General features: G+C 57.6%; 1 protein-coding gene across 10 annotated transcripts in view; it reads left to right on the forward strand.

Annotated features, from left to right (window-relative positions):
• Nucleotides 1-23,383, forward strand: part of PTPRS (protein tyrosine phosphatase receptor type S) — a 96,512-nt gene that overhangs the window by 25,075 nt on the left and 48,054 nt on the right. For 9 of the 10 annotated variants that reach the window (XM_032465833.1, XM_032465837.1, XM_032465839.1 and 6 more), the window contains exons 1-4: nt 5,039-5,173; nt 12,074-12,265; nt 17,673-17,818; nt 18,471-18,612. In XM_032465833.1, the coding sequence (XP_032321724.1) occupies nt 12,175-12,265; nt 17,673-17,818; nt 18,471-18,612 (379 nt within the window). In that variant the 5' untranslated portion in view covers nt 5,039-5,173; nt 12,074-12,174. Of the gene's footprint in view, nt 1-5,038; nt 5,174-12,073; nt 12,266-17,672; nt 17,819-18,470; nt 18,613-23,383 lie in introns of those variants that run through there. The other variant, XM_032465835.1, reaches the window with a different exon arrangement.

Consider the following 23,383-nt stretch of genomic DNA (forward strand, 5'->3'; position numbering starts at 1 on the left):
AATAAAGGTGGGAGCTGAGGGACCAGGGTAGAGGTGTCTGTACTGGTCCAGGTGGGCAATAGTAGGGGCTAGACAGGGTGGGAAAGGTATATGGGGAGAGATGAACACATGCAGGAGAAATTTAGGATGGAAACTTGAGAGTATTTCCAGATTCTCATGGGGGGGGTGAGGGAAGAAGAGGAGTCAGGTCCAGCCCCCAGGTTGTAGCCTGAGCCTCTGGGAGAATGGAACTGCCATTAGATGAAAAGGGGAGGACAGAGGGAAGCGCAGGTTTGCTGGATCCAGCTGTACCTGAAGGCATCCTGCATTCGTCCAGAAGGAGAGGATGGCAGCTGGGGGACCTGGAAGGAGAAAAAGGCAAACGAGGAGCTGGTGTGTGCCTGTGGTGGGCAGTGTGCCCGCTGCGGTGTGGCTGGCAGGCAGACACGGCGCCAGGGCTGTGATGTGAGTGTGGGCGAGGCGGGCTTCTGGCTGGTCGGCACATGCTCGCTGCCCCAGGGCATGAGTGCTGAGCTGGGTGGAGAGGGGTCCATTGGGCAACCCAAGCCTGGGAGCTCTGGAGCCCTAGAAAGGAGGAAGCTGCCCAACCAGTTTCTCTCTTGCTCTCGAAGCCGAGTGTGGAGTTTGGTGGTTGCCTCTAAATGAAACTTTCAGGAAGTCTGGCCCCAGCTATGAGGAAGGTCGGAGGAGGGACTAGAGTGAGGGTCCTACCCAGGGGTGCCCAGGGGCGTTTTTGCCTGAGGGTGCCACGTCAGGGCAACTTTCAAAGGCTTGCAACCATCCCCCCAGAATCACCCTTTGCTTGGAAGCGATAGGTCACAGCTTCGTCTGAGGATGTCTCTCTCTTGTTTATTTCTACTGGGCCATCAAGTGGGAACCTGTTAAACTGAGCTGGACACTGGCAAATGGTCTCATCATGATGATCTCTGTTTTTAAAAAGTACCCACTTACACATGTTGGAGAAAGACTGGAAGAAAACAGTTGGCCTCAGGGCCTTTGTACTTGCTGTTCCTCCTGCCTGAAACTCTGTTCCCTGTAGGAGTTTGTCCATCTGATTGGCTCACTTCATCCCTGTCTTCTGAGAGGTCCCCTCAGACCCCTTCAGGCTTCTAGAGCCTTACGGTGCATCTCTTTCCTTTCGGGTGCCTCTCGGTGTCTCCTGGCCTTCTGTTATTGACAGTGTTTATTTCTCTGTGGTTGCCCGTCCCTCCCGCTTATCTGTGAGCCCCCTGAGGGCGGGGGGCTTGTTATCCCACCGCTGTATCCCCAGTGGTCTGTCACACAGTAGGTGCTCAGTAAGTGTTTGTGGAAAGAATGAATGAAAATGACCACAGGGTAACAGTTTCTCTCCAGGAGATGAGTGGATTGCGGGCAATTTTTATTTTCTTCTTTATGCTGATTTTCCCTAATTTTCTGCTGCACGCGCCTATTTTATAATTAGAAGAAAAGTTATTTTGAAAAAAAAATTACCCCCAAATGTCCCAGCTGCAGGAGCTGACGTGATCTAGGCCCCATGCTCCATCCCAAGGGCAGCTGCCTCCTGGGTGTATACAGAGGACATATCAACCGAACATTCGGGGGCTCCCAGGGTCAGCCGTCAGGGACACTGGGTGGGCAGAGCATTCAGGGAGGGCTTCCTGGAGGTGGCAGCTCTAACCTTCAGGGTGCTTAGGCCAGAGTGCTCAAGGTGCTCATCCTGAGTCCCCCCTTTAATTGTGCCCCACAACCAGTCCTTTAGAAAATTCCCTTGGCTCTGCCTTTGTACTCTATCCAGAATGTTCCCACTTCTGCCCGCTTCTCTGCCTCCCTGATTCAGTCCCCTCATTGCTTACCTGAATCAATGTAGTCACCTCTTCCCTGGTCCTCCCACTCCCACCCACCCTCCTTCCTGCAGGATCTAGAGAGCTCCTGTGAGCACCGGAGTCAGGTCCTCCCCTCCTCTGCCCACAGCCCTCCAGGGTCCCACTTCCCTAGGGGTAAAAGCCTGCAGCCCACAAGGCCCTGCATGACATGCCCCATCCCCTTCCTGCCCTCCCCTCATCTTCTCTCCCCTTTATTCACTCTGGTCCAGACACACAGGCCTCTTTGCTGTCCCTCCACCATGCCAGGTAGAGTCCTGCCCCAGGGCCTTTGCACATGCTGTGCCCACTGCCTGGATCGCCCCTCCCAAACATCCACACTTCCTTGCTGTCTTAGCTCAAATGTCACCTCTCCACTCCCTGACCACCCCCTGCTTAATACCACGTCCACCCCGTGGGCCCCCACCCACCTTGTTCATCTTCATGGCACTTAGCACCGCTGCCCCGTGGTGCATTTTCTTCCTTGTGTTACTCATCCATTGTCCTTACTGGGGCGTCAGGATCATGAGGGTAGGGGTCTTTGTCCATCTTAGTCACTGCTATGTCTCTAGTGCCTCAAACCAGGACTGGCACATAGTAGGTGCTAAGAAACCTTTGTTTAAAAAAAAGGCGGGTGAAGATGCCTGCTTGGTGACAAGGGCACTGCAGTGTGGCCTCCTGGGGAGGATAAAATTGGAGAGGGCTCTCCTGGGTGAGTACCGTCCTGGCTGTTATGTAAACATTTGCTGACAACCTACTGTGTTCCATGCCTGCCCCGTGCTGGGTGCTGGGGACCCCGCACAGGGGATGTGCTGTGATCGAGAGAGACAGACCTTTCCCTACCATCTGAGGTCACAGTCTGGTGGGACAGGCAGATCCGTGACTAGACAGTGAGCATATGTCGTGATCAAGGCCATGATAGGGGTGTTCGGGGCATTGAGCAGCCCGGCCTGCCCTGCTCGGGGAGGCCAGACTCAGGCCTTGCTCCTGCTCCTGCTCCAGACCTCCCTGATCTCTGCCACGGGGATAGCTGTGTGCCCAGCCTACTCTGGTCACCTCCATTGCCTGGAAGCAAGAGGTCATCTCTGGGGAGACATGGGCAAGAGACCCAGACAGGGCAAGGCTGGTCTGGGAGGGAGTGGTGGGTCCTTAGCCACCATTCCCTGGGTCTGAGGCAACCCAGAGACAGGCATTTCTGCCCCAGACCACACAGCCCTGGGCGTCCTGCCAACACGGACTCATTGAGTGCTAGTTGTGGGCCTGCTTTGTATTTCAGATGGGGAAACTGAGGCCCAGAAAGGTACAGATTCTTGCTTGAGGTCACGTGGGATGTGCCTAGCTTCAACCCCAGGTCTACGTGAGCCCTTTTCTCGGGCCATCAGCCCGCAGATGCAAGCAGAGCACCTACTGTGGCCCTGCGGGTGTTTTCTGAGGGCACACTGTGTGCCGAGACATGCGGGGGACAGTGTTCTGCTGCTCGATTCCACCCCATGTGGACACAGAGCACCTCCTGTGTGCTTCCCACGTGGTGCAGGCGTGCCAGGTGTCCCATCTCCAAGAAGCACCAACTGTGTGCCTCCCAGGGTTAGGGCTGTGTTAGGGCTGTGTCGGGGAGGGGAGATGTCAGAGTCTCCTGTTTAGCAGCACAGACTGTGTGCTCCATGGAGAAGGGGCAGGTGGGAGTCTGCAGATACTCACAGAGCGCTTACTGTGTGCCTGGTGCTTTGAGGACTCCAGCACAGGCCTCCCCAGTACCACGGGAGGTGGGATTACATGCTCTGTTTTGCAAAGAGGGAGTACTGAGGCACAGGTGCCCCAGGGAGGGGGTGCATTGGGTGCTGGGGAGAGATGGGGGGGTGGTGTTGGACCTGCCAAGGTGCCGTAGCAGGGTCTGAAGGGGCCACCCCGGGAAGTGAGTTGTCCTTGTCCCTATCAGCCCACAGGTGGGCTCCCACAGCTGCCTGTATGCCCCCATCAGAGCCCAGGTTCTTTGTCCCATTGGGCAGTGAACTTCTAGAGGCTGGGGCCTGTCTGTCTCCAGCACTGCTGTTTCCCCCTGGGCTTTAAATTTGTAGTGATTTGTCATTTTCCAGCTCCAGGTCTCCTGTAGCATTGTGGGTAAGGGCATTTGGCTGCTGGACCCAAACTTTGGTTCGAATCCCGGCTTTCCCTGACCTTGGTAATTTCTCTCAATTCCTCCTCAACCCCTTTGGAAAATGGGGGTGATAGTAGGGTGCTGTGACCCATCACAGCGCTCGGAATATATGGGAGCTGTCCTGAGCCCTAATGGCGGAACTGATCCCAGTCCGCCAGGGATGGGCTCAGGTGGGGGAGCCGCCCCCCCCCGCCGCCCCATCCTCCCCACCCTCGGCTGCCTCCATCAGAGTCCCTACCCCTCCGTGACCACATCCCTGAGCTCCCAGGACCCGCTGGGCCTCTGCGTTCCGGCCTTGGAGTTTTCAAACCCGCACGGGGGCAGCAGCGCCGGCTGGGATTGGCTGCCTGGGTGGGGCCGCCCCTCCTTCTCCCCTCTCTCCCTTCCCCCCCTTCCGGATCGGGTGTCTCAGGCCTGGCACGGTGGCCCCATCTGTTTCCAATCTGGTCCTGCGCTCTCCGCCCCCTCCTCAGGGTTGTGGCTAGGGTGGGGGCCTCTGCCATGATGTCCCCGTTCACCACCCCCAAGACTGGACTCCCAGCAGGAGGGAAACCTCTTTGTGCCCGTGCCCCTCCCCCACCCTCTGGGTTTGTGTGTAGGTGGCGCGGCCTATGCCATCCAACCCAGACTGGGAGGGGATCTTCTGCCCCTTCTCCGACCTCCTGTATTTGGGTGTGTTTGGGGAGCCCTCTGCCGCCTTGTCCAGCATCCAGCCCCTTCATCCGTTGCCATGGCCACGATCAGCGCCTGGAAAGGAAGGGGGAGCCGGGTAGGGGCTTCCTCTGGCATCAGGCTTCCAGAGGGAGGGTCTTGGACTGCTCTCCTCAGGGCGCCCCCTCATGCATGTGCACGTTGAGGAGGACACAGTGCTCCAACTTGGAGGCCTCCCCAGCATAGGACCCCCATCCATGTAGACTTCCAGTGCCTGCTGATCTGGCTCCCCACTGGTCCCCCCCCAGCCCCACTTCCGGCCAGGCCCCGCCTGCGGCCGGCTCCCGAGCCCCTTCCCCGGGCCCGCCCCCTGGCTGCCCCGCCCCGGCCCCGCCCCCAGGCCGAGCTCCCTGGGCCTCGGCCTCTGCGAGTCCTCGCTGCGCGCCGCGCTCGGGGCGGACCCAGGGACCCGCTGCAGCGGCCCGGCCGAGGCAGCGCGGGTCCCGGGCCCCGATCTCTGAGCCGCTGGGTGAGTGCGTCAGGACCCCCCTTCCACCCCGAGACCCAGTCTGCGCTGGGCTTTGTCCCTCTCCTTGCCACCTTTCAGGCTCCCGGGAGGGGGGACCCCTGCGTTCCCCGCATACCCCCGCCCCGCGCGGCCAGGCCCAGCTGCCCTCCAGGGACGGCTCGAGCCTGTCCCTGCCTGGCGCCTCCCCCAACCCCATTCAGGTCGGTCGCTTGTACTTTGGAAAACTCCAGACCGTTATGCTCCGTGGGGTCCCCTCCCCCTCCTGGCCCCCAGCCCGACCTCCTCCCCCACCTCCTGGGGGCGGAGCCAGGCGGGGGCAGCTTTCGCTGCCAGCCCGGGGGTGCGCTGATAGCGGGCTTCTGATAGGGGGCTTTGGCATCCTTCCGCTGGGGACCCGCTCCACAGGGGAGGTGGCAGGACTACGGGGGTTGGGTGAGGAGGGGTAAGTGGCTGGGATCCCTGCTCTTAGGCGCTCTGCAAAACTCACAGCAAGTTTTCCTCTCTCTGTTTATCTCTGTGCCCCTCAGGCTTCTGGACCCCACGTTAATGCTGGGCCTTGGGGCTTTAATAAAATGGGGTCGGGACAAACATGTCACCTTCCACCTTCTGGCTTCCCATTCCCACCCGTCCCTACGCTTCATGCCTCTGTACCCCCCATTATTGCCCTGAGAGTCTTGCTTCCCAGGGTTCCTACTCAGCCCTGGGCGACCCCAGAGGGGCTTCCTGTATCTCCTGGGCTGCGGGGCTGGGAGCCAAGCCCTGCCTGCCCTTCCTTGAGCCTTACCTTTATCCCCTGAATCTTGAGCTGACTCCCACCCCTACCCCCACCGAGAGCAGATGTAGGTTGTGGCTGGGGGCCATGCCCGCGTTGGCCTCTGCTGCCTGTGGTGTCTCCTGGCATCAGTTTCCCCCTTTGAAATGGATGTGACCACAGGAACGATGTGGGTAATGTGCCTGGTGGGGCCAGGCATGAAGTAGGTGTCTAATCAATGCACATTCCTGGGATGGGGGGAAGGCTCCCATTCTGGAGAATGAGAGGTCTGTGACAGGAGCAGAGTTGTGTTGGGAGACACTGATGCTGGGGAAGCCCAAAGAGGGTCTTGATCCAGCCTGGGGTATCCAGAGGGCTTCCTAGAGGAGGTGACCACTCAGCTGAGACCTGAGGATGAGTGTGAAGGCTGAGGAAAAGTGTGCTGAGTGGAAGGAACAGTATGCACAAATGTCCCTCTGGGAGCCAGGAGGCAGTGAGTAGGGGCACCAAGGGGACAAGCAAGGAGCTTGGGGTGCAACACCATGGAGTTGGCAGTTTTGGAGGCTGAGATTAGGAGACTAAATTTTAATAGACACTGATGGAAGCCAGGGAACGGGGTCAGGGCTGGGCAGAGGAGGGGTCCTTGGGTTGGAGGAAGAGTCCAGAGGGAGTCAAAGCTGTCTTGGGTGGGAAGATCTGTGGCTGTGGCTTGAAGGATGGTGGGCCCCCTGGTAGGAGGGATGTGTGTTAAGAAAGACCTAGAGGCCCGAGGCAGACCTGTGCATTCTGAGAAATGGGGTGACTTGTGGGAAGAGGCAGCAGGGCAGGCCCAGGAGACTGAGCCTAGGCGCTGGGGAGCCCTGGGGGACCCTGGGGTTGTGAGCAGGGCAGGGGCGTACATAGATCTCGGTGTCTCAGGCTCCCCGATGAAGCCAGTGTGGAGGACATGCTGGCCGGGGTGAACCTGGCAGCCTGGGCACCCGGAGAGCGTGGGCTCTGGGCTTGGTTGAGTGCTGGTCTCTGGCCTCAAATCTTAGCCCATCCCCTTCCCCCTGTGTGACCGTAGATATACCCCTGCCCATCTCTGAGCCTGTTTCCTCATCTGTCAAACAGAAGGAAGCGCGGGTAGTATTTAAGAGGGCTCAGCACATGGGGGGCACCCACCTGACATTACCAATTTCTTCCTCCCGGGCTGGGCCTGGCTTCCCAGCTGCCCTGCCCATCCACTCGTGGCCGTGGGGACCTTTGGGGACAGCACTCAATACCAATTGATAGTCATTTAAAGGCGGGTCCCTCAGCTCTGGTCCTAGCCAATTCTGGGAAGGAGGGTGGGGCCGGGTGGGGCTGGCCCCACCCTGAGCCCATTTCCTGTTGGGGGGGACATGGAGGCCCCAAGAGGGAGAGGGGCTTGTTCAGAGCCTCCTGGAGCTCGTGAGGACTGGAGCCTGGACGCTGCCTCACACTCCGGGGACCCAGCAGCCCAGGGAGGCTAGAGGGAGGCCCAGGTCCTGCCCTCCAGGGGCTCTGAGGCCTGGGAAAGGGGCTCCAGGCAGCAGGGAAGTCCATGGGCCCAGAAGGGAGGTGGTGGGCTGGAGAGGTGTGGAGGGTGGATGTGAGGGCACAGAGGTTGTGCATCACTGGAGGGCTTTTCCTTAAGCTCCATTGTCATTGTCACTGGCCTTCCCTTCCCCTGGCCTCTGGCCCTGGGAAGTCCCTGAGGGTCAGGGTTGCACAGATGAGCCCCTAGGCCCCCAGGATGGGCCAGACCCTGAGGCATGGAAGGGAGAGGCAGCAGGGAGTCCCCAGGCCCCAGGAGACCTGGCCTTGTGCTGGTGACACAGCCTATTTGCTGCCCAGTCCTGGGTCATAATCACCCTTTTATGCTCCCTGCTCCGCGTGGGTACACAGGGCTGGCTCCAAGATCTCGTGACTTGCTCCCTGGCGCCTGGCTGGAACGGGAGCCCACCCGCCCCCTGCAAGTGAGGCCTGGGAGTCCCCAGAGGCCATCCAGCAGGCTGCATAGGGCCCAGAGAGGGTCATCCACTTTCCTGAGATCACACAGTGGTCAAGGAAGGACATAGTTGGTTAAATGTGGGCCCTGGAACCAAGTCCCCACTCCTCCTTGAGCCTCAGTTTCTTCATCTGTGCAAGACAGGCATCCACGTCTGGCTGGTGGCTGGGAGCAGAAGGTGGACAGCTCAGTGCCTGGCACAGGGGTGGGCAGGGACCTGCCCTGGGCCCTGGGTTCCAGGATCGAAGGCTACTCCCTTCCCTCCTCCCTATCCCCAGCCCAGCCTCATTTGCCACCTGGGTTGTTTCCTGTGACTCCCATGGGTGGCTGTTCCCTTAATGGCCATGCCATCCCCCAAGAACTTGGGGATTGCTGCATTATGTGGTCCCAAGGCACCTCCATCAGTTTCCCCTTCTCAGCAGTGGTGGGGCTGGTGGCCCAGGCTGCTTTTCGGCAAGAGGGCCAGGGAGGAGGCTTGGCCTAGGGCCAACCTGGCCACGTCCCTCCCTGCTCAGAGCAGCCTAGGGCTCCTTGCCCTGTGAGCTCAGTGCATATCCACCGTTCTGCCCTAATCTCTCCCCATCTCCCTCCTAGGACCCCTAGGTACTGCTTCTTGTCTTTCCTCATGCTGTTCCTTCTGTGGAGATGCCCCTCCTCCCCAATTCTCAGCCAGTAATAATGTCAACATGAAATCTGGAGGCAGAGAGGTCCAGGCGCAGGGCACAGCAGGTGCAAAGGCCCTGGGGCAGGACTGTGTCTGGTCTGTTGGAGGGACAGCCAGGAGATCCCTGTGGCTGGAGCAGAATGAGCAAGAGGGAGAGAGGGAGGAGGTGGGGCCAGGGAGGGGATGGAGACAGGTGGTGCAGGGTCTTGTGGACGGTGGGGGGGACTTGGGCTTTTACCCCCAAAGGAGGAGGGATGGGACCTGGCTCAGGTACTCACAGGGGCCCTCTGGCTTTGAGGGGAGGACAGACTGGGAGGAGCTTAGCAGGAGACGACTGCATGGGTCAAGGTGAGCAATGGTGGCACCTGACCAGTTAGGGGCAGAAGAGGTAATAATTGGACAGATTTGAGATAAATTTTGAAGGCAGAGATGGAAGGATTTACTTATGTTGTCCCCCAACCACCTGCAGAAGACCCGACACCGGGTCTTGCGGGAAGCCAGAGAAGACAAGGGGATGACAGGCTTGGCAGGGTCAGACCCTGCGAAGTCCCCCCAGGGAGGGTGAGGGCCTAAGGGACCCTGGAACTTTTAACCATTTATATTCTGTCTGAACCTCTCCTCCGTGAGTCTGTCTCTTGCCTCCCACCCCATTCCTGCTCTGTCATCCAGGCCTTGAAGCCCCCAGGGCTGTGTCTTCCCCCACCCAGCAGGCTGGATGGTGTGTTCGGGGGAGTCAGAGCTCGTGGTCGGGCCCCGCTTGCGCCTGGATCAGCCCCGTTCTGTCCAGACACTGAGAAGGCGGGGGCCCAGCGAGCTCCGGCTGCGGGAGCCAGGGGATAATTAGGGGCCTCTCTGTTTAGAAGGCTGCGGCCCCTGGCTCTCATGGTGCGGGGAGAGCAGGGGAGGCATCGTGGCCAGGGCCCTTCGTGCAGGTGACCCCTGCCCATGCCAGCTGGTATTGTAGGTGAGGAGACTGCGGCTGGAACAGGAAGGTCCCCCCATCCTTGGAGGCCCTGGCCGCCCTGGTTTGAGCCCCTCTGCATTGCGCTGCTGCCTCAGTTTCCCCAGAGGCTCTCTGAGGGGCTGGCTGGCTGATCCAAGTGGTCTGTGCCAAAGCCCCCCTCCTCAGATGTGGTCAAGCTGATGTGCCTCTGTGGTCAGGGCCAGCTGCTGGGGTCACTCTGACCTCAGCTGGCCCTGGGCTGTTTCCCCACCTAGGGCCTTCCCCTTCCCCATCGGCCACTTTTTTGCTCTTAAAGGGCCCTTAGTGGGGGCACAGGGAAAGGGGCTGGCTCTAGGCTTCAGAGCCCCCATCTGTGTGTCCCCGACCAGTTGTGTCCCAGTGCGCATCTGTGGTCTGACTGTGTGCGTGCCCGTCTGGGCCCATCCACGTGGATGAGGGGGATCTGACTTTGCGTGTCTATGTGTATCGTCTGATTGGGTGAGAGTGTGGTCTGCTAACTATGTAGCCTGTCTCTGTAGCCCCACTGTGTACACGCAACTGAGTCTGTGGGCTGTGTTTCTACTGGCTGTGCCCCGGGGAGCTCTGATCTGCCTCCATATTCATACTTGCCTGCACCCCAACCGTGAATGTGTATTGCCTGCCTGGCCGTGGCCCCGTGTGTGTCTCATCTGGCTGTGTGGCTGTGGTCTTCGTGTCTGCCGGTGTGTGTCTGATCTGACTGCGCTTGTGGTCTGACTGGGTACATGTATCATCTGCCCCGTTGTGACCCTGTGTCTGTCCGATTTTGCACCTGTCCTCATTCATGGTCTGTGTGTAAGTTTTATTGGCCTAACTATGCCTGTGGACCCATCTGTGTTACCTGACTGTACAAATATATCTTTTCCTGTGTCTGGTCTCCCTGTCTGTCTGTAGTCTGACTGTGTTTGGGTCTGTCTGTGGCCTGACTATGTGCAAGCATCCTTCTCTGTCTTGTCTGTGTACAGTCTGACTGTGTGTCTGTTGAGCACCCCTGTCCCCACCCTCCTCATCTCGGCTCCCCCCTCCCCCGACTCCACACTGGGCCATGACCCTGCCACCACCAGTCCAGCCTTCCCCTGGGGCCACTTGGGCTGGGCGAGGTGACCGCAGCTGGGTATTTTGGGAGGCAGAATCACAGGGGCTGCCCCCGTCATTATGTGGGCCCATCCCTGTGGCCATGGTGTGGACCCGCCCGAGGCATGGCCCTGGGTGGGTGTAGGACTGACCCGGCCACGAGGGCCTCATCCTTGAGCCCCTCCCTAGCCTTGTGCCCTGGCTCCAGCCAACGTAGACACTGAGGAGGGGGCCATCCCAGGGTTTGGCCCTTGAGGGGGACCCTTCTGCACTGGAGGAGTTCAGATTCTCATGGGAGAAACAGACGCTTAGCAATTAACATTCACACTTGACTTGCAAACTGGGGTAAATGCCGTGGATGGGCGTAGTCATTTGTGAGGCCGTGGGATGTAGAATGGGTGTGGGGGCTGACCTTCAAGGGGCAGGGAGGGCTTCCACAGGAAGTGACAGTGGAGCTGAGATGGGTCACGCGGTAGTAGGGGGAACAGCATTCCCAGCCAAGAGCACAGCAGGGTCAAAGGCTTGGAGGTGGGGCTGAGCTGGGGCTGCATGGCTGCACCTCCCGTGAGAGGAGGGGGTGAGATCAGCAGGAGTGGCTTCCTCTGGGGGTGATGAGAGCCACGGGAGGTGTTAGAGCAGGGCAGGGACCAGCAGGTATGCTTTGGAGGAAGATCTGTCTGGTGGCCAAATGGGTCCTGGTCAAAGGGACAGTCGGCAGTGTTAGCTGGAGCTGCGTCCTGTGGGACGCTCAGCCTGCGAGGGATGAGAAATTGGATGTTCAGAGCAATTTCTAGAGCTGATGCTCAGTCCTGGTGTGGGGCTCCGTCCGGGGTCAGGAGCCTGGCCAAGGGCTGAGGTCTGGCTTAGCTGGGATCAGGACTCAGCAGCGGTGGAGGCCACCTCAGTCCGTTGGGGCTGACATGACAGAATGCGCTAGCCTGTAGGCTTATAAACAACACGCATATCTCACGGTTTTGGAGGCCAAAAGTCCAAGATCAAGGCGCTGGCATATTTGGTGTGTGGTGAGAACCCACTTCCTGGTTCACAGACAACCATCTTCTCGCTGTGCAGTCAGGGATCTCGCTGGCGTGCCTGTATAAGGGCACTAATCCCGTTCACGAGGGCTCCACCGCATGACCTAATCACCTCCCAAAGGCCCTGCCTCCTACCACCATCACACTGGGCATTAGGTTTCAGTATAATAATTGGGGGGGCGCACAATTCAGTCCAGAGTAGGGGCTCAGAACTTTCTTTCTGCCCTCTCATCACTCCATGACCCTCCTCCATGGTCCTGGAACCCTCTCCCCCTCATCCCGTGACTCTCCTCTGTCCTTCTGTGATCCTCCCGCCACCTCCCCCATGAAGGCCCCCGGATTCCTCTGCACCCCTCTCACAGCCCCTCCTTTGTCTTTCTGCAGACACTGCCCCGTCTGACACTTGGCTCAAGGCTTCTCTTTGAGGGACCGGGGGCCATCCCCCCTCCAGGGTGGAGGTCGAAGGTTGCAGGTCGCTGCTGAGCATGGCGCCTGCCTGGGGCCATGGTCTGGCGTCTGCGGTCAGTCCCGTGGGCCTCCTCGTGGTCCTACTGGTTGGAGGCTGTGCCGCAGAAGGTACGTACGGGCATTTGAGTTTGCATTTTACATGTGCGAGTGTGAACACGTGTCCCCACCTCCTCACCGGGGCTTTGCCGAGCCAAGCCTCTGCGCCCCGTAAATGGGGCTAGTAGAATGCTTGCTAAGCACTGGGTCCTGAGAGGTTTAGAGGTGAATAACAAGGATGGTATTAAAAAGCAGTTATAGTAACGATGATGACGATGTCTGTCTCCCCAGCAGCAGCTCTGCACCAAGCCCAGTGCTAACTGCAGACTTTACCTGCTTCATCTCCCTCCACCTCACCGAACCCAGCATGCCACTTCCGTTACCATCCACGTTTTTTGACAGGAGAAACTGAGGCTCAGAGTGGGCAGGGACTTTCTTGAAATCACTCCTGAGTGAGCTACAGAGTTCACCTTCTCTTACCACAGGTAGAAACACTAGCCCCCAGTTAGTAGACACACAAGCAATCAAACCTCAGGCAGAGCCAGGGGAGGCTTCTTGGGAGAGAGGGCATTGGAGCTGGGATTTTGTGGGTGTATAGAAGTTTGCTGATGGAAAAGGCATTACTCGCAAAGGTGTTAGTACATGGAAAGACCTGGAGGTGTAGAAAGAGGTTGGTGCAGTTTGGGGATGGGCACGGCTGTGTTTCTGGCAGTAACATGGAAAGGATGAAGGTTAGTCCTGGGCCCAATGCCAAGGTCTGTCCCACCACAAGGGGCCCAGAAGAGGTATCACTTAGGCCCATGGGGACACCAAGAGTCAGGCCAGCAGAGAAAGAAACTGGGATCTGCTGTTAATCTGGGTTTGAATCCTGTGCTGCCAACCTGCTGTGTGACCTTGGGCTAATGATTCAACCTCTCAGTGGGATGGAGCTGAGAGCATTCTCATTTATAGGTGAGAAAACTGAGGCTGCAAAGCGGCCATTGTGATGAGGGGATGGAGATCACAGAGTTGGGAGACTCTCCTCGCCTGGGTTTGAATCCTGGCTCTGATGTGTGACCTCGGGGTGGGTCTGTGCTCTCGTGTATTCGATGGGTTTTTAATAAGCGCCTACTGTATGCCAGGCACTGGTTTAGACCTGAGGGACAAAACAAATATCCCACCCCCTTTCAGAGGTGGTAATCTCGTGAGGGAGAGACACCCACTGCGCTGGCTGGTGGATGTGCCTGGGAGCAAGATAAGCCAAAAGGGAGATGGAGGTGGAGGGTAGTTGGGGGCTGCATTTTAAATGGGTGGGAGGACATTGAGGGAGTTTGCAGTGAGGAAGTGGCATCTGAACAGAGACCTGAAGGAGCTTAGGAGTGTAGCCCATGGGTATTGGGGGTGGAGAATGGTCCTAGGCAGAGGGCACAGCTGGTGCAAAGGCACTGGGGCAGGACCACACCTGCATATTGGAGGAACAGTGAGTAGGCCTTTGTGGCTGGAGCTGAGAAAGGTACCTGTTTCTACCTTTCAGAGAAATACTCTGAAAGTAGGGGTAGGGAGGAGACAGGGCAGGTCAGGCAGGGTCTTGTGGCCTGAAGGAGGACTTAGGTTTTTGCTCCCAGGGAGGTAGGAGTCCTGGAGTGTTGTGGGCAGAGGAAGGATGCTGGGACAAGACCTGACTTAGGTGCCCACAGGTCCCTCTGGCTGCTGAGGGAGGACAGACTTGGCAGGGGGTGGGGACAGGATGAGGGGAGCCAGGGCAGAGGGGACCACACTGGTCCAGGTGAGTCATGGGGGAGTGTGACCCCCGGTATCAGCACTGAGCATGTGACTGGAGCTAGCTCAGTGGGTCTCCCGCAGTGAGCCCTGTGATTGTTACTACCGTATTCCTGTAGGCACTGGTAGTGGCCTAGACTCAAACCCAGGCCTCCATCTCCAAATCTGGGGCATCTTGAGCTGAGTAGGTGGTCTGTTTAACAGGAACCCTGTCACCTGGGAGGTCAGTCGGGGGGCTTATGGGCACTGCGATTGGCACTGCCAGCTTCAAAGAGTAGCCCAGGTCCTCAGGAAGCCATTTGTGTGGGGGCTATCAGGCCATAGAGAGCTCAGGCAGGCAGCTGCAGTGTCCACCAGCCAGCACCAGGAGGAGTGATTTCCACCCTAGAAACAGCTTCTGGTCCTCTGGGACCTTCCCAGGGTGCTGTGCGGCCAGCCCAGGCTGGGTTGGAGGGGACGGGTGGGTGAGTCTCCAGCTCTGCTACCAGATTCTTTTTCTGCAGAATTTGAAATGAAAAAACAGAAATCAGGCCAAACCCTTCCCAGCCTCCATGCTGTTGGCATCACCACTCTGAACCTCAGTCTCTTCATCTAAGAAATGGGAACACCCAGGGTGCTCTCCGTCATTGAAGACCTACAACCCTGTTTGTATAAGTACTGCATGCTAACCAGTTGCACAGCTAGAGCTCCCCACAACCCTGTTTATCAAGTGTACTAGTTGCAGAGGCCAGACGAGACTGGGTTGGAATCTCAGCTCTTGCCCATCACAAGCTGGGTGACTAGGGGCCAGTCAGCACTGCTTTTGTGCTGGCCATACCCCAGTATGTCTTTCTTGTGTCTGGGGCCTCTTTGCCAAGAAGGGGAGAGGAGGGTTTGTCCAAGTGAGAGAATCTACCTCTCCACAAGAAATACTCTGATGGGGTATGCTGCAGGCCGAGAAAGCTCTTCCAGGATGTCTGGGATCCCAGAGCTGCCCGGAGGTGTCTGCCCTGCAGAGAGGGGGTGCCAGGGAGCGAGTGGGCAACTTCCCTGGGCCCAGTGTTAGGCAGGCATCAAGGTTCAGAGCCCCATTTTCTCAAGGGTCTCCAGGCACAGAAAGGAGGGGTGATAGAGTCCCGAAGAGTGGGGTCCCAGATGGCACATAACCAAATATCTCAGCCCAGTGTGATCAGAGCCGAACGATGGGGACAGGGGGGGTCCTGACCCAGCCAGTGGTAATCCAAGAAGGCTCCCCCGGGGAGGCGCTGGCCGAGCTGAGGTTGAAGCTGCCAGCTGAGAAAGGAGGAGGAAAGAAAGCACAGGCTCCCCTGGGAGCATCTCGTTCCCTGGATTGGAAGGGGCTCGGGGTGTGTCCCTAGCTCCAAATCGTGAACAGGCAGCCTGCTCCAGCCCTTCCTTCCAGCGGCTCCCGAAGGAGGATTTTCCCAGAAGCAAGATTCCTAACGCAGCCACAGTGACTTTCTCCTATGACCTTGGCTGGGGACCCATATGGCCCCAGTCACCATTCCTGGACGAAGGGCACACCGTGCAGGCAGACCCAGGGAGGCGAGCCCAGCCCCAGGCTCAGCGTGGAGCAAAAGCATCTCGATCAGGCTCAACTTGGCCTGGAAGTGATAGGACCATAAGATGTGGGGTTGGGGACAGATAGACTCGGGTTCGAACCCTGGTGCTGTCATTTCTGATCTGTGTGACCTCGTGCTAGCTCATTAGCCTCCCTGAATCCATAAAATCCTATCTGTACAGTGAGATTAACTCTCATCACCTCAATAGCATACCTAGGAGTTGAATGAGGCCACACGTGCCTGCACACAGTGGGTCTACCGATTTTCCAGAGAAACAGCCAGTGTAGCCTTACATGGCCACAACAGTAGAAGCACAGCCTTGAATGAGGGAGGCGAGACCAGTCAAGCCACTGGGACGGGGACTCCATTTTACTCAAAGCCCAGCCTGAATCACGGGTGGGAGAAACTGTGGTCTGTGGGCACCCAGACTTGGCACCTGAGGCCTCCTTGAACTTCTCAGTGCTCCCAAGCAGCTAGAACTTTCTAGGTGGACCCACGTGGTTCAGTGCTCAGAGACCTGGCGTTGCTCAGGCTTGACTTGTTTGTTCTCTCTCTGCCTCTCTTCAGACCCCAAACTCTTACTTACTCAATATTTTTCTTTAATTGGCTCACCTTTTAATTCAAACCTTAGAAAAATAACAATTTCAACTTAACTCCAAATAGTTCTAAATCTAAAAAAGTTACCAAGGTATGAAGCCTTCTTCCCCCTGTGTCCAGCCACCTGGTTTCTCTTCCCAGAGGCAGCTGTTGTTTCTACACACACACACACACACACACACACTCACACACTCACTCACACTTTCCGCATTTTCACTTTTCTCATCACACAAACAGAAGCATTTGCTGCACTTTTTTATCCCTCATTTTTTGTCCACTTTATATCTTGCTATTCCTTCCCTAGTAGTTTATTACAAAGATATCCTTGTCCCTTTTTATAGCTGCATAGTATTCCACATTGTGGGTGGCCATTTAATCACCCCCTTTGGTTGGATACACAGGTCGTTTCTTTTAGGACCTTGTAAGTATTGTTGCATCCCTTGAGTCTCTTAGCAAGAATCTCAGTAGTAACTGAATTCATTTTGAGGGATAGATTGTTGCATTCCTATGAATGGAAACCCAGTATCCCTTTGGGCGATTCAAAGGTTACTATGAAAAGTCAATAAAAAAAGGAAACAGTGCTAATACCCTCACTGGCTACTGCAGCCTGTCCAGAGGTAGAGGCTTGAGGCTGTCTAGGTATTAAAGACACGGTAGCTCCCACTCGAGACTTTTCTGGAGAGACTTAGCACCTCAGATCACCACGAGGGGCCGAGGATGTGGGCACCGGAGCCAGCCCGGTTCAGATCCGCGCTCAGCCACCGGCAGGCTGTGTGTCGAAGCACGTATCTTGCCTGGTCTGTGCCTCAGTTTTCTCATGTATAAAATGAGAATTATGATGGCCCTGCCCCTCAGCACCGGCCAGAGGATTTGATGTTACTGAGTGTACACCACCTGCATACACTTGGCGCTCAATAAGCACTTGCTCTAGTGGTTGTTGGCATCCAATCACCCGTTCTGAGCTTCAGCCTCCAGCTTGGACCCCTTGGGACACCTCCCACGGATTAAGAGGCTGGAGCCCTGGGTTCGCAGGCTGGCTCTGACCTCAGACCCCTTGGTCACCGCCTGCCTCCCTGTTTGATGCCTCAGTCTCTCCACGTGTCCCACCGGGGGAGTTAGACCATTATCAACTCTCTCAATTATTTTCAGGGCAAAGGACCCTCCAGGGTTTGGCCAGTCACTACTGAGGGCCTCTAGGTGCTGAATTTGGGGGACCCCAGAGTCTTGGGGGTCTCCCCACCCACCATCCCTTGTGGCACTGGGTCTGAGCGGGTGTGCCCATGTGAGGTTGTGTCCCCGTTTGAGTGTGTGTGGCTGTTTTATGGGGTTGGGGAGATGGGGGTGCTGGGTGGGCTTCAGGGTACCCGCAGGTGCCAGTGGTGGGGGGCGGAGGGGTTCAATGCCAACATTTCTCCTCCCTCCTCTCTCCAACCCTCCTGTCAGGCCCACGTGGTACCTCTGTGGCCGGACAGGGGATGGTGGGCATGTTTGCAGGGCCCAGGGGGGTCCTGATCCCATGCCCGGGCCCAGCAGAGCCCCTCCTCTTCCTGCTCTATCCCCAGAGCCCCCCAGGTTCATCAAAGAACCCAAGGACCAGATCGGTGTGTCGGGGGGTGTGGCCTCCTTTGTGTGTCAGGCCACGGGAGATCCCAGGCCTCGCGTGACCTGGAACAAGAAGGGCAAGAAAGTCAATTCCCAGCGCTTTGAGGTGAGCCGGGGCAGGCGGCAGGGTGGGGGGAGAAGGCAGCTCGGGGCCAGCCCCACCCCTGGGCCATGGAAGCCTTCCTAGAAACCTCACCCAAATGATGGGGAGGCGGGTATAGCTCAGTGGTGGAGTGTGTGCTTAGCATGCAGTTCAATCCCTAGTACCTCCATTAAAAAAAAAAAAAATTAAACGTTCCCCAGGTAGAACGTGGGCCTCTAGGGCTGGGCGGCCTGTCCAGCCCAGGCACCTCTCCTCTCCCACCCCCTCCCTGTCCTGCGACCCCACCTGCCTGCTCAGCGAGGGCCCTGCGAGGCTCGCTTGCTCTGCCCCCTTTGTGCTGTGTGGCTTGAAGCCATGCCCTGCTCTCTCTGAATTTTATCTCACCACTGCTCAGAGAAGGGCATTCACAACTCTGTACCCATGTATGTGGTCAGACACACACATTCCAGTGTCCCTTCACACAGTGCCTGTCACACAGACTTACGTGTGCATGTCACACGCCCACTTCCACACCATACCCTTTACTTGGACAGACCCAGTTTTCCACCTCCAGTGTGTTTACACAGACATACACACATGGGTGGACAGCCCCCAGCTCCTCTCCTGTCACCCCCGGCCCCAGCCTCACCCTGACCTTCTCCCCTAACTGCAACAGACGATCGAGTTTGATGGGAGTGCAGGGGCCGTGCTGAGGATCCAGCCACTGCGGACACCGCGGGATGAGAACGTGTATGAGTGCGTGGCCCAGAACTCCGTCGGGGAGATCACGGTCCATGCCAAGCTCACTGTCCTCCGAGGTATTGGGGTTGGGGACCCTGAGGCGGGGTGGGGGAGGAACTGGGTCCTGGACTTCAGGGACAAACGCTAAAGGGAATGTCTTGTTTTAGGTTTTTTCTTTCAGGGGGGACATTGATCTCCTTTTTCCAGCCCATATTACCACTGGGGCCCAGAGCTTGGTGGGAGTGGTTTATTGAGCCTTTGCAGAAAAGAGGAGTGTTACAGGACTAGAATCACGCCCATTTGTCATCTTCATCGTGCTTTTCTGATTACAAGAGGCTGGTCCAACTCAAACTGAGAATTCATTGGCTCATGCAATTAAAATGTCTGTGGAGCAGCTAGCTTCAGGTTCAGCTGTATCCAAGAGCCCACATGATGTTGTCAGAGCTCACTTTCTGTCTCTGGGTTTGTTTTCTTCCATATCAACGGTATCCTCAGTGAGATTCCCCGCATTAGCTCCAGGCTTCTGCCCCCCACCCTCCCCAAACACAGAAAAGAAAGGACTGAATGCCCCAGGACTGCTGTTCGTTGGCCCAGCTTGGGTCAGGTGATTACCCCTGAGCCGGTCACTAGGGCAGGAGGAACAGATACTCTGGTTGGCAGAGTCCTCCCTGGAGTCAGGGGTGTGTCAGCACGTAGATGGGGTCAGTAAGTGGTGGTTTCCCCAAAGGAACAGAGGAGGGTTAGAGGCTGGCTAGGCAGAAACAGCTAATGCTACCTGCCCACACATTCACATGGAACCTTTGTGGGGGCTGCCTGCTGGCCTCACTCAGGTGGGCTGCGGGGCACCAGGAGATTGCTTCCTTATTGTAAAGCAGCATCGTTCAGACAGTCTCACCAGTCTCGCCACAAACCTGCCCCTCTCCCTCCCACCACCCCTCCCCGTGGCTGCTCCCTACTGCCTTGTCCATTGTAACCCAGGGGCTTCAACTGGAGTTCACATCCTGGAGCTGCCACCCTGTAGCTGTGTGACCTTGGGCAAGTTAATGAGCCTCTCTGAGCTGCAGTTTCCTCATTGGGATAATAATGCCAGTTACCCCAAGGGAGTGTGACATGAGCCACTTGAGTGGACGATACAGGTGGGGAGCCAGTGCGGTGCCACGTGGGGAACAAGCATTTGGTGGATCCTACCTTCTGGTATTATTATTACCATCATTATTATTCTAGTTGTAATAGGACAGCTGCCACCAGCCTTTCTGCAGCTGTCAGGTGGGTGGCTGAGTTCTGCCTGTCGCCTGCACAGCTACCCTGACCCTCTCTGATCTATAAATACAAGCCACAGCCAGCCATTAGAGGGCAGGTGGCCCCCACGTGTGGCTCCCAGGTTAGAAGCCTTCCAGCATCCTCCCATGGTCAGCTGGGGGCCCTGCGAGGAGTCATCGCACTGGCCGCGGGGGTACTTTGTCCCAGACCCTAGTGTGCATCCACACTCAGAAGGCTCTGCCATTCCCGCCTGGAAAGTCCTAGTCATTTTTAAACAAGAGGTCCCATAGTTTCGTTTCGCGTGGGTCCTGGAGCCTGTCCGGCTGGTGGATGGAGGGAGGAGGCGGGAAGGGGGAGGAGCCGGGAAGCGGGAGGAGTCCACGCGCCCCAGCCCGCCCCGCCCCTTCCCAGCAGATATTTTCGCCCTGACCTTTCCTGGGCACAGACAGAACAGCCTGCCTCCCGCTGCCCCCCGTGCCAGCCTCCATTGTAAGCGCTCAGAGAGTTAAAAGGACAAGCTGTGAATCTATTAACCGCCCAGTCCCCAGGAGTCTGGGAAAGACACATCCCCGCTCCCTGCCCCCATCAAGGCCCTCAGCATCTCTCTGTTCTTGGGCCGCTTAGAAGGACGTGGTGCTTGGTCTGGGCGCCCAGCCCAGAGCGTTTGACCCGGAGTGCCTGTCCCCCCTGCCTCCCCCGCCTCGGGGCCCGGAGTCCCAGGGACCCCTGGCTGAGCGGGGAGGTCTGGGCGGCTGGGGCCCAGCGCTCCCTGCCTCCCTTCCTCGGCCACCATCTGATTGTGGACCCTGCTCACGCCTCCCGCGCTGTTGTTTTAATTAAACTCCGAGGAATCGGGCACAATGTGGTACTCGAACATTTTTGTTTAATTAGGAGCTCTCTGTAACGTCAGGCGGCCGCAGCCTCCCCCACCCTGGCTGGCTGCTGCCCAGCATGCGCTCACAGCCCCCAACCCCACCCGCTGGGGGCCGCGCACACAGAGGAAGTGCTCACGTGGGGTGCTGGTGAGCTCAGGTGCACGCACATGTGCACCCGTGCACAACAGGCACACAGAGGGACGCCAGCACGTTCAGGCCAGCTTGGAGCACCAAGAATTGAGACCCGGTGGTTTTGGCCCTAACCCCCGATGATGTCATCAGTAGCCAATCAGAACCACGGGTGGCGTGGCCCAGGCCTGGGCTGGGAAGGAACACAGCAGGCTTGAACCCGCTCAGATAGGCCACCCACTCAGACCCTGATGGGTCCAGGCTGGGTCTGGGGGTTTTGCAGCCACCAGCCCCATCCAGCTTTCTCCAGGCTCAGCCAGGCCTAGATTCAAATCCCAGCCTTGCTGTGTCTTGGCTGTATGATCCCGGCCAGGTGTGCGTCTGTCGAGCCTCAGTTTCCCCTTCTATGAAATAGGTCCCATCTCTGAGGAGGGCGCAGGAAGCTGCCTTACAGTGCCTGGTCCATAGTTAGTGCTCAGGACTTGGAACTGGGCTGTCTTCCTCCACGAAGTGACCCCTCCGTGGGCGGGAACCACAGCTCTCTTATTTAACTAGGGAAACCCAGTGATGCGGCCCTGGCCTCCTCTTCCCCAGCCGCCTTGTCCATCCCCCAATCCCCACACCATGCCTAGTGCACCTCCTGGACATCTGTAAGCAAATACACACGTATTATTTCCTTTTCATACAAATAGCAGCATTTTCTATACCTGGAGGCGGCAAGCTGCTTCTGTAAAGTGCCCGAGAGTAAATATTTTTGATTCTGCAGGCCAGATGGTCTCCGTTGAAACTTCTCAGTTCAGGAAAGCCACTGTTGATGACAAGGAAACCAAGGGGCGTGGCCATGTGCCAATAAAACTTTATCAACGAAAGCAGGCAGGAGGCCGGATTGGGCCCCGGGGCTGTAGTTTTCGATCCTGGGTCCACACCGTCTTTGATTTTGAACTCTGTCCCCTTAGCAATGCATCTTGGACTTTGTTCCAAATCCATAAGGCGATTCTCTCTGCTTGTCTGGGGGTCCGTCCCATGGACAGCCTGTCCTGTCTGTGATGAGTCTCTGCTGACGGGTGTTTGGGTGGCCTCCAGCTTTCCGCTACTGCTGTTAGCGCCTCAGGACTCCCCTGCCTTCCTCCCTTAGGGCACAGGCCCAGGGAGCCAGCCGCTGAGCTGCGGGTTCGGGGAGGGTGTCAGGTGGACGGCGCCAGGTCGCCCCTCCTGGTCGCACTGTACCGACACCAACGAGCGATCATGCTGGCCGCAGGCGAGCAAGCCTGTTTCTCCTCCATCCTGTCAGCATTGTATGTGATCACTTTTTTGTCGCTTGTCCGTCAGGGCTGGGGTGGGGACTGTGTTCGTCTTCCAGGGCGGCTGTAATAGAGTCCCGCAGCCTGGGCGGCATACATCACGTCTTTTCACAGTCCTGGCAGCTGGAGGCCCAAGAGCAAAGAGTCTGCAGGGTTGGTCCCTCCTGAGGCTTCCTTCCCTCCATGGCTTGAACATGTGTGTCTTCTCCTGTGTCCTCACATGGTCTCCACTCTGTGTGCGCCTGGGTCCTCATCTCTTCCTTATGAGGACACCAGTCATGTTGCATTAGGGCCACCCTGATACCTCCTCTCGCCTTATGGTGCCCAACTAAGGTCTAATTCTGAGGTCCTGAGGGTTAGGGCTTCGACATACGAATTTGGGGCAGGGGACACATAAACAGCTAGTGGCTGTTTTAATTTTAGCTGAGGAAGCCTGCCCCACCCCAGGGGACCCTTTGTCCATTGTGGATGACAGGCCAGACCGGAGCTGGGGGTGTTAGGGGTCAGAGCAAAAGGAACCTGGAGCCAGGTGCTGGAGGGGGAGGCACCTGGCAGGAGGCCCTGCAGCTGCTCCCCCCACATCCCTCCACCCCCAGCGCCAGCTCCAGCTGAGTCCAGCCACGGAGCCCACGGTGCAGTTTGCAGAGGACATGAATGAAGCCCACCTGGCTCAGGCCAGACCCACATTCTTGTCAGTCCCTGGAACATGGGGACCAAGAGTCTTGAGGGAGGGGCAATTTCTCCTCGTGTCCTAAACCCTCTTTACCTAGACACTGGCCAGCAAATGGGGAGACTCAGGCCTGGAGGGGTGGTGCCTCTCACAGGTTGGCAGTAACTGGGGCTGAGTCATGCACTCAGTTATTAAGCACCTACTGTGTGCTGGGACCTGAATGGGGTAATAGGGACACTGTGGGGACACAGATAACATTGTGATCCCTGGAGTTCGATGCTCAGTTGTTCTGGAGTCCAGGGGGACTTATAACTGGGGGCCGTGAGCTCGCCCAGAGGATGTGCCTGAGTCACCGAGGGGTGATGCAGGAGGGAGCAGGGACTCTGGGGAGCAAGGTGGCCAGTGTGGTGAGACAGAAAAGGTGAGAAACGTGAGGCTGGTGTGAGATCGGGCTGCTGCGGCCTGCGGGGGCCAGCACTGGCGAGGGGCCTGTGTTCCTACAGAGGGTGGTGGGGACCACGGCAGGACCAGCAGCAGGAGTGTGATGTGGCCCTGTTTCGAATTTGAAAAGCTCCCTCTGACTGCTGTGCAGTAACGCAAGGGTTTTGTAGCC

This window comes from Camelus ferus, chromosome 22 (genome assembly GCF_009834535.1).
Source record: "Camelus ferus isolate YT-003-E chromosome 22, BCGSAC_Cfer_1.0, whole genome shotgun sequence".
NCBI classification, from domain to species: domain Eukaryota; kingdom Metazoa; phylum Chordata; class Mammalia; order Artiodactyla; family Camelidae; genus Camelus; species Camelus ferus.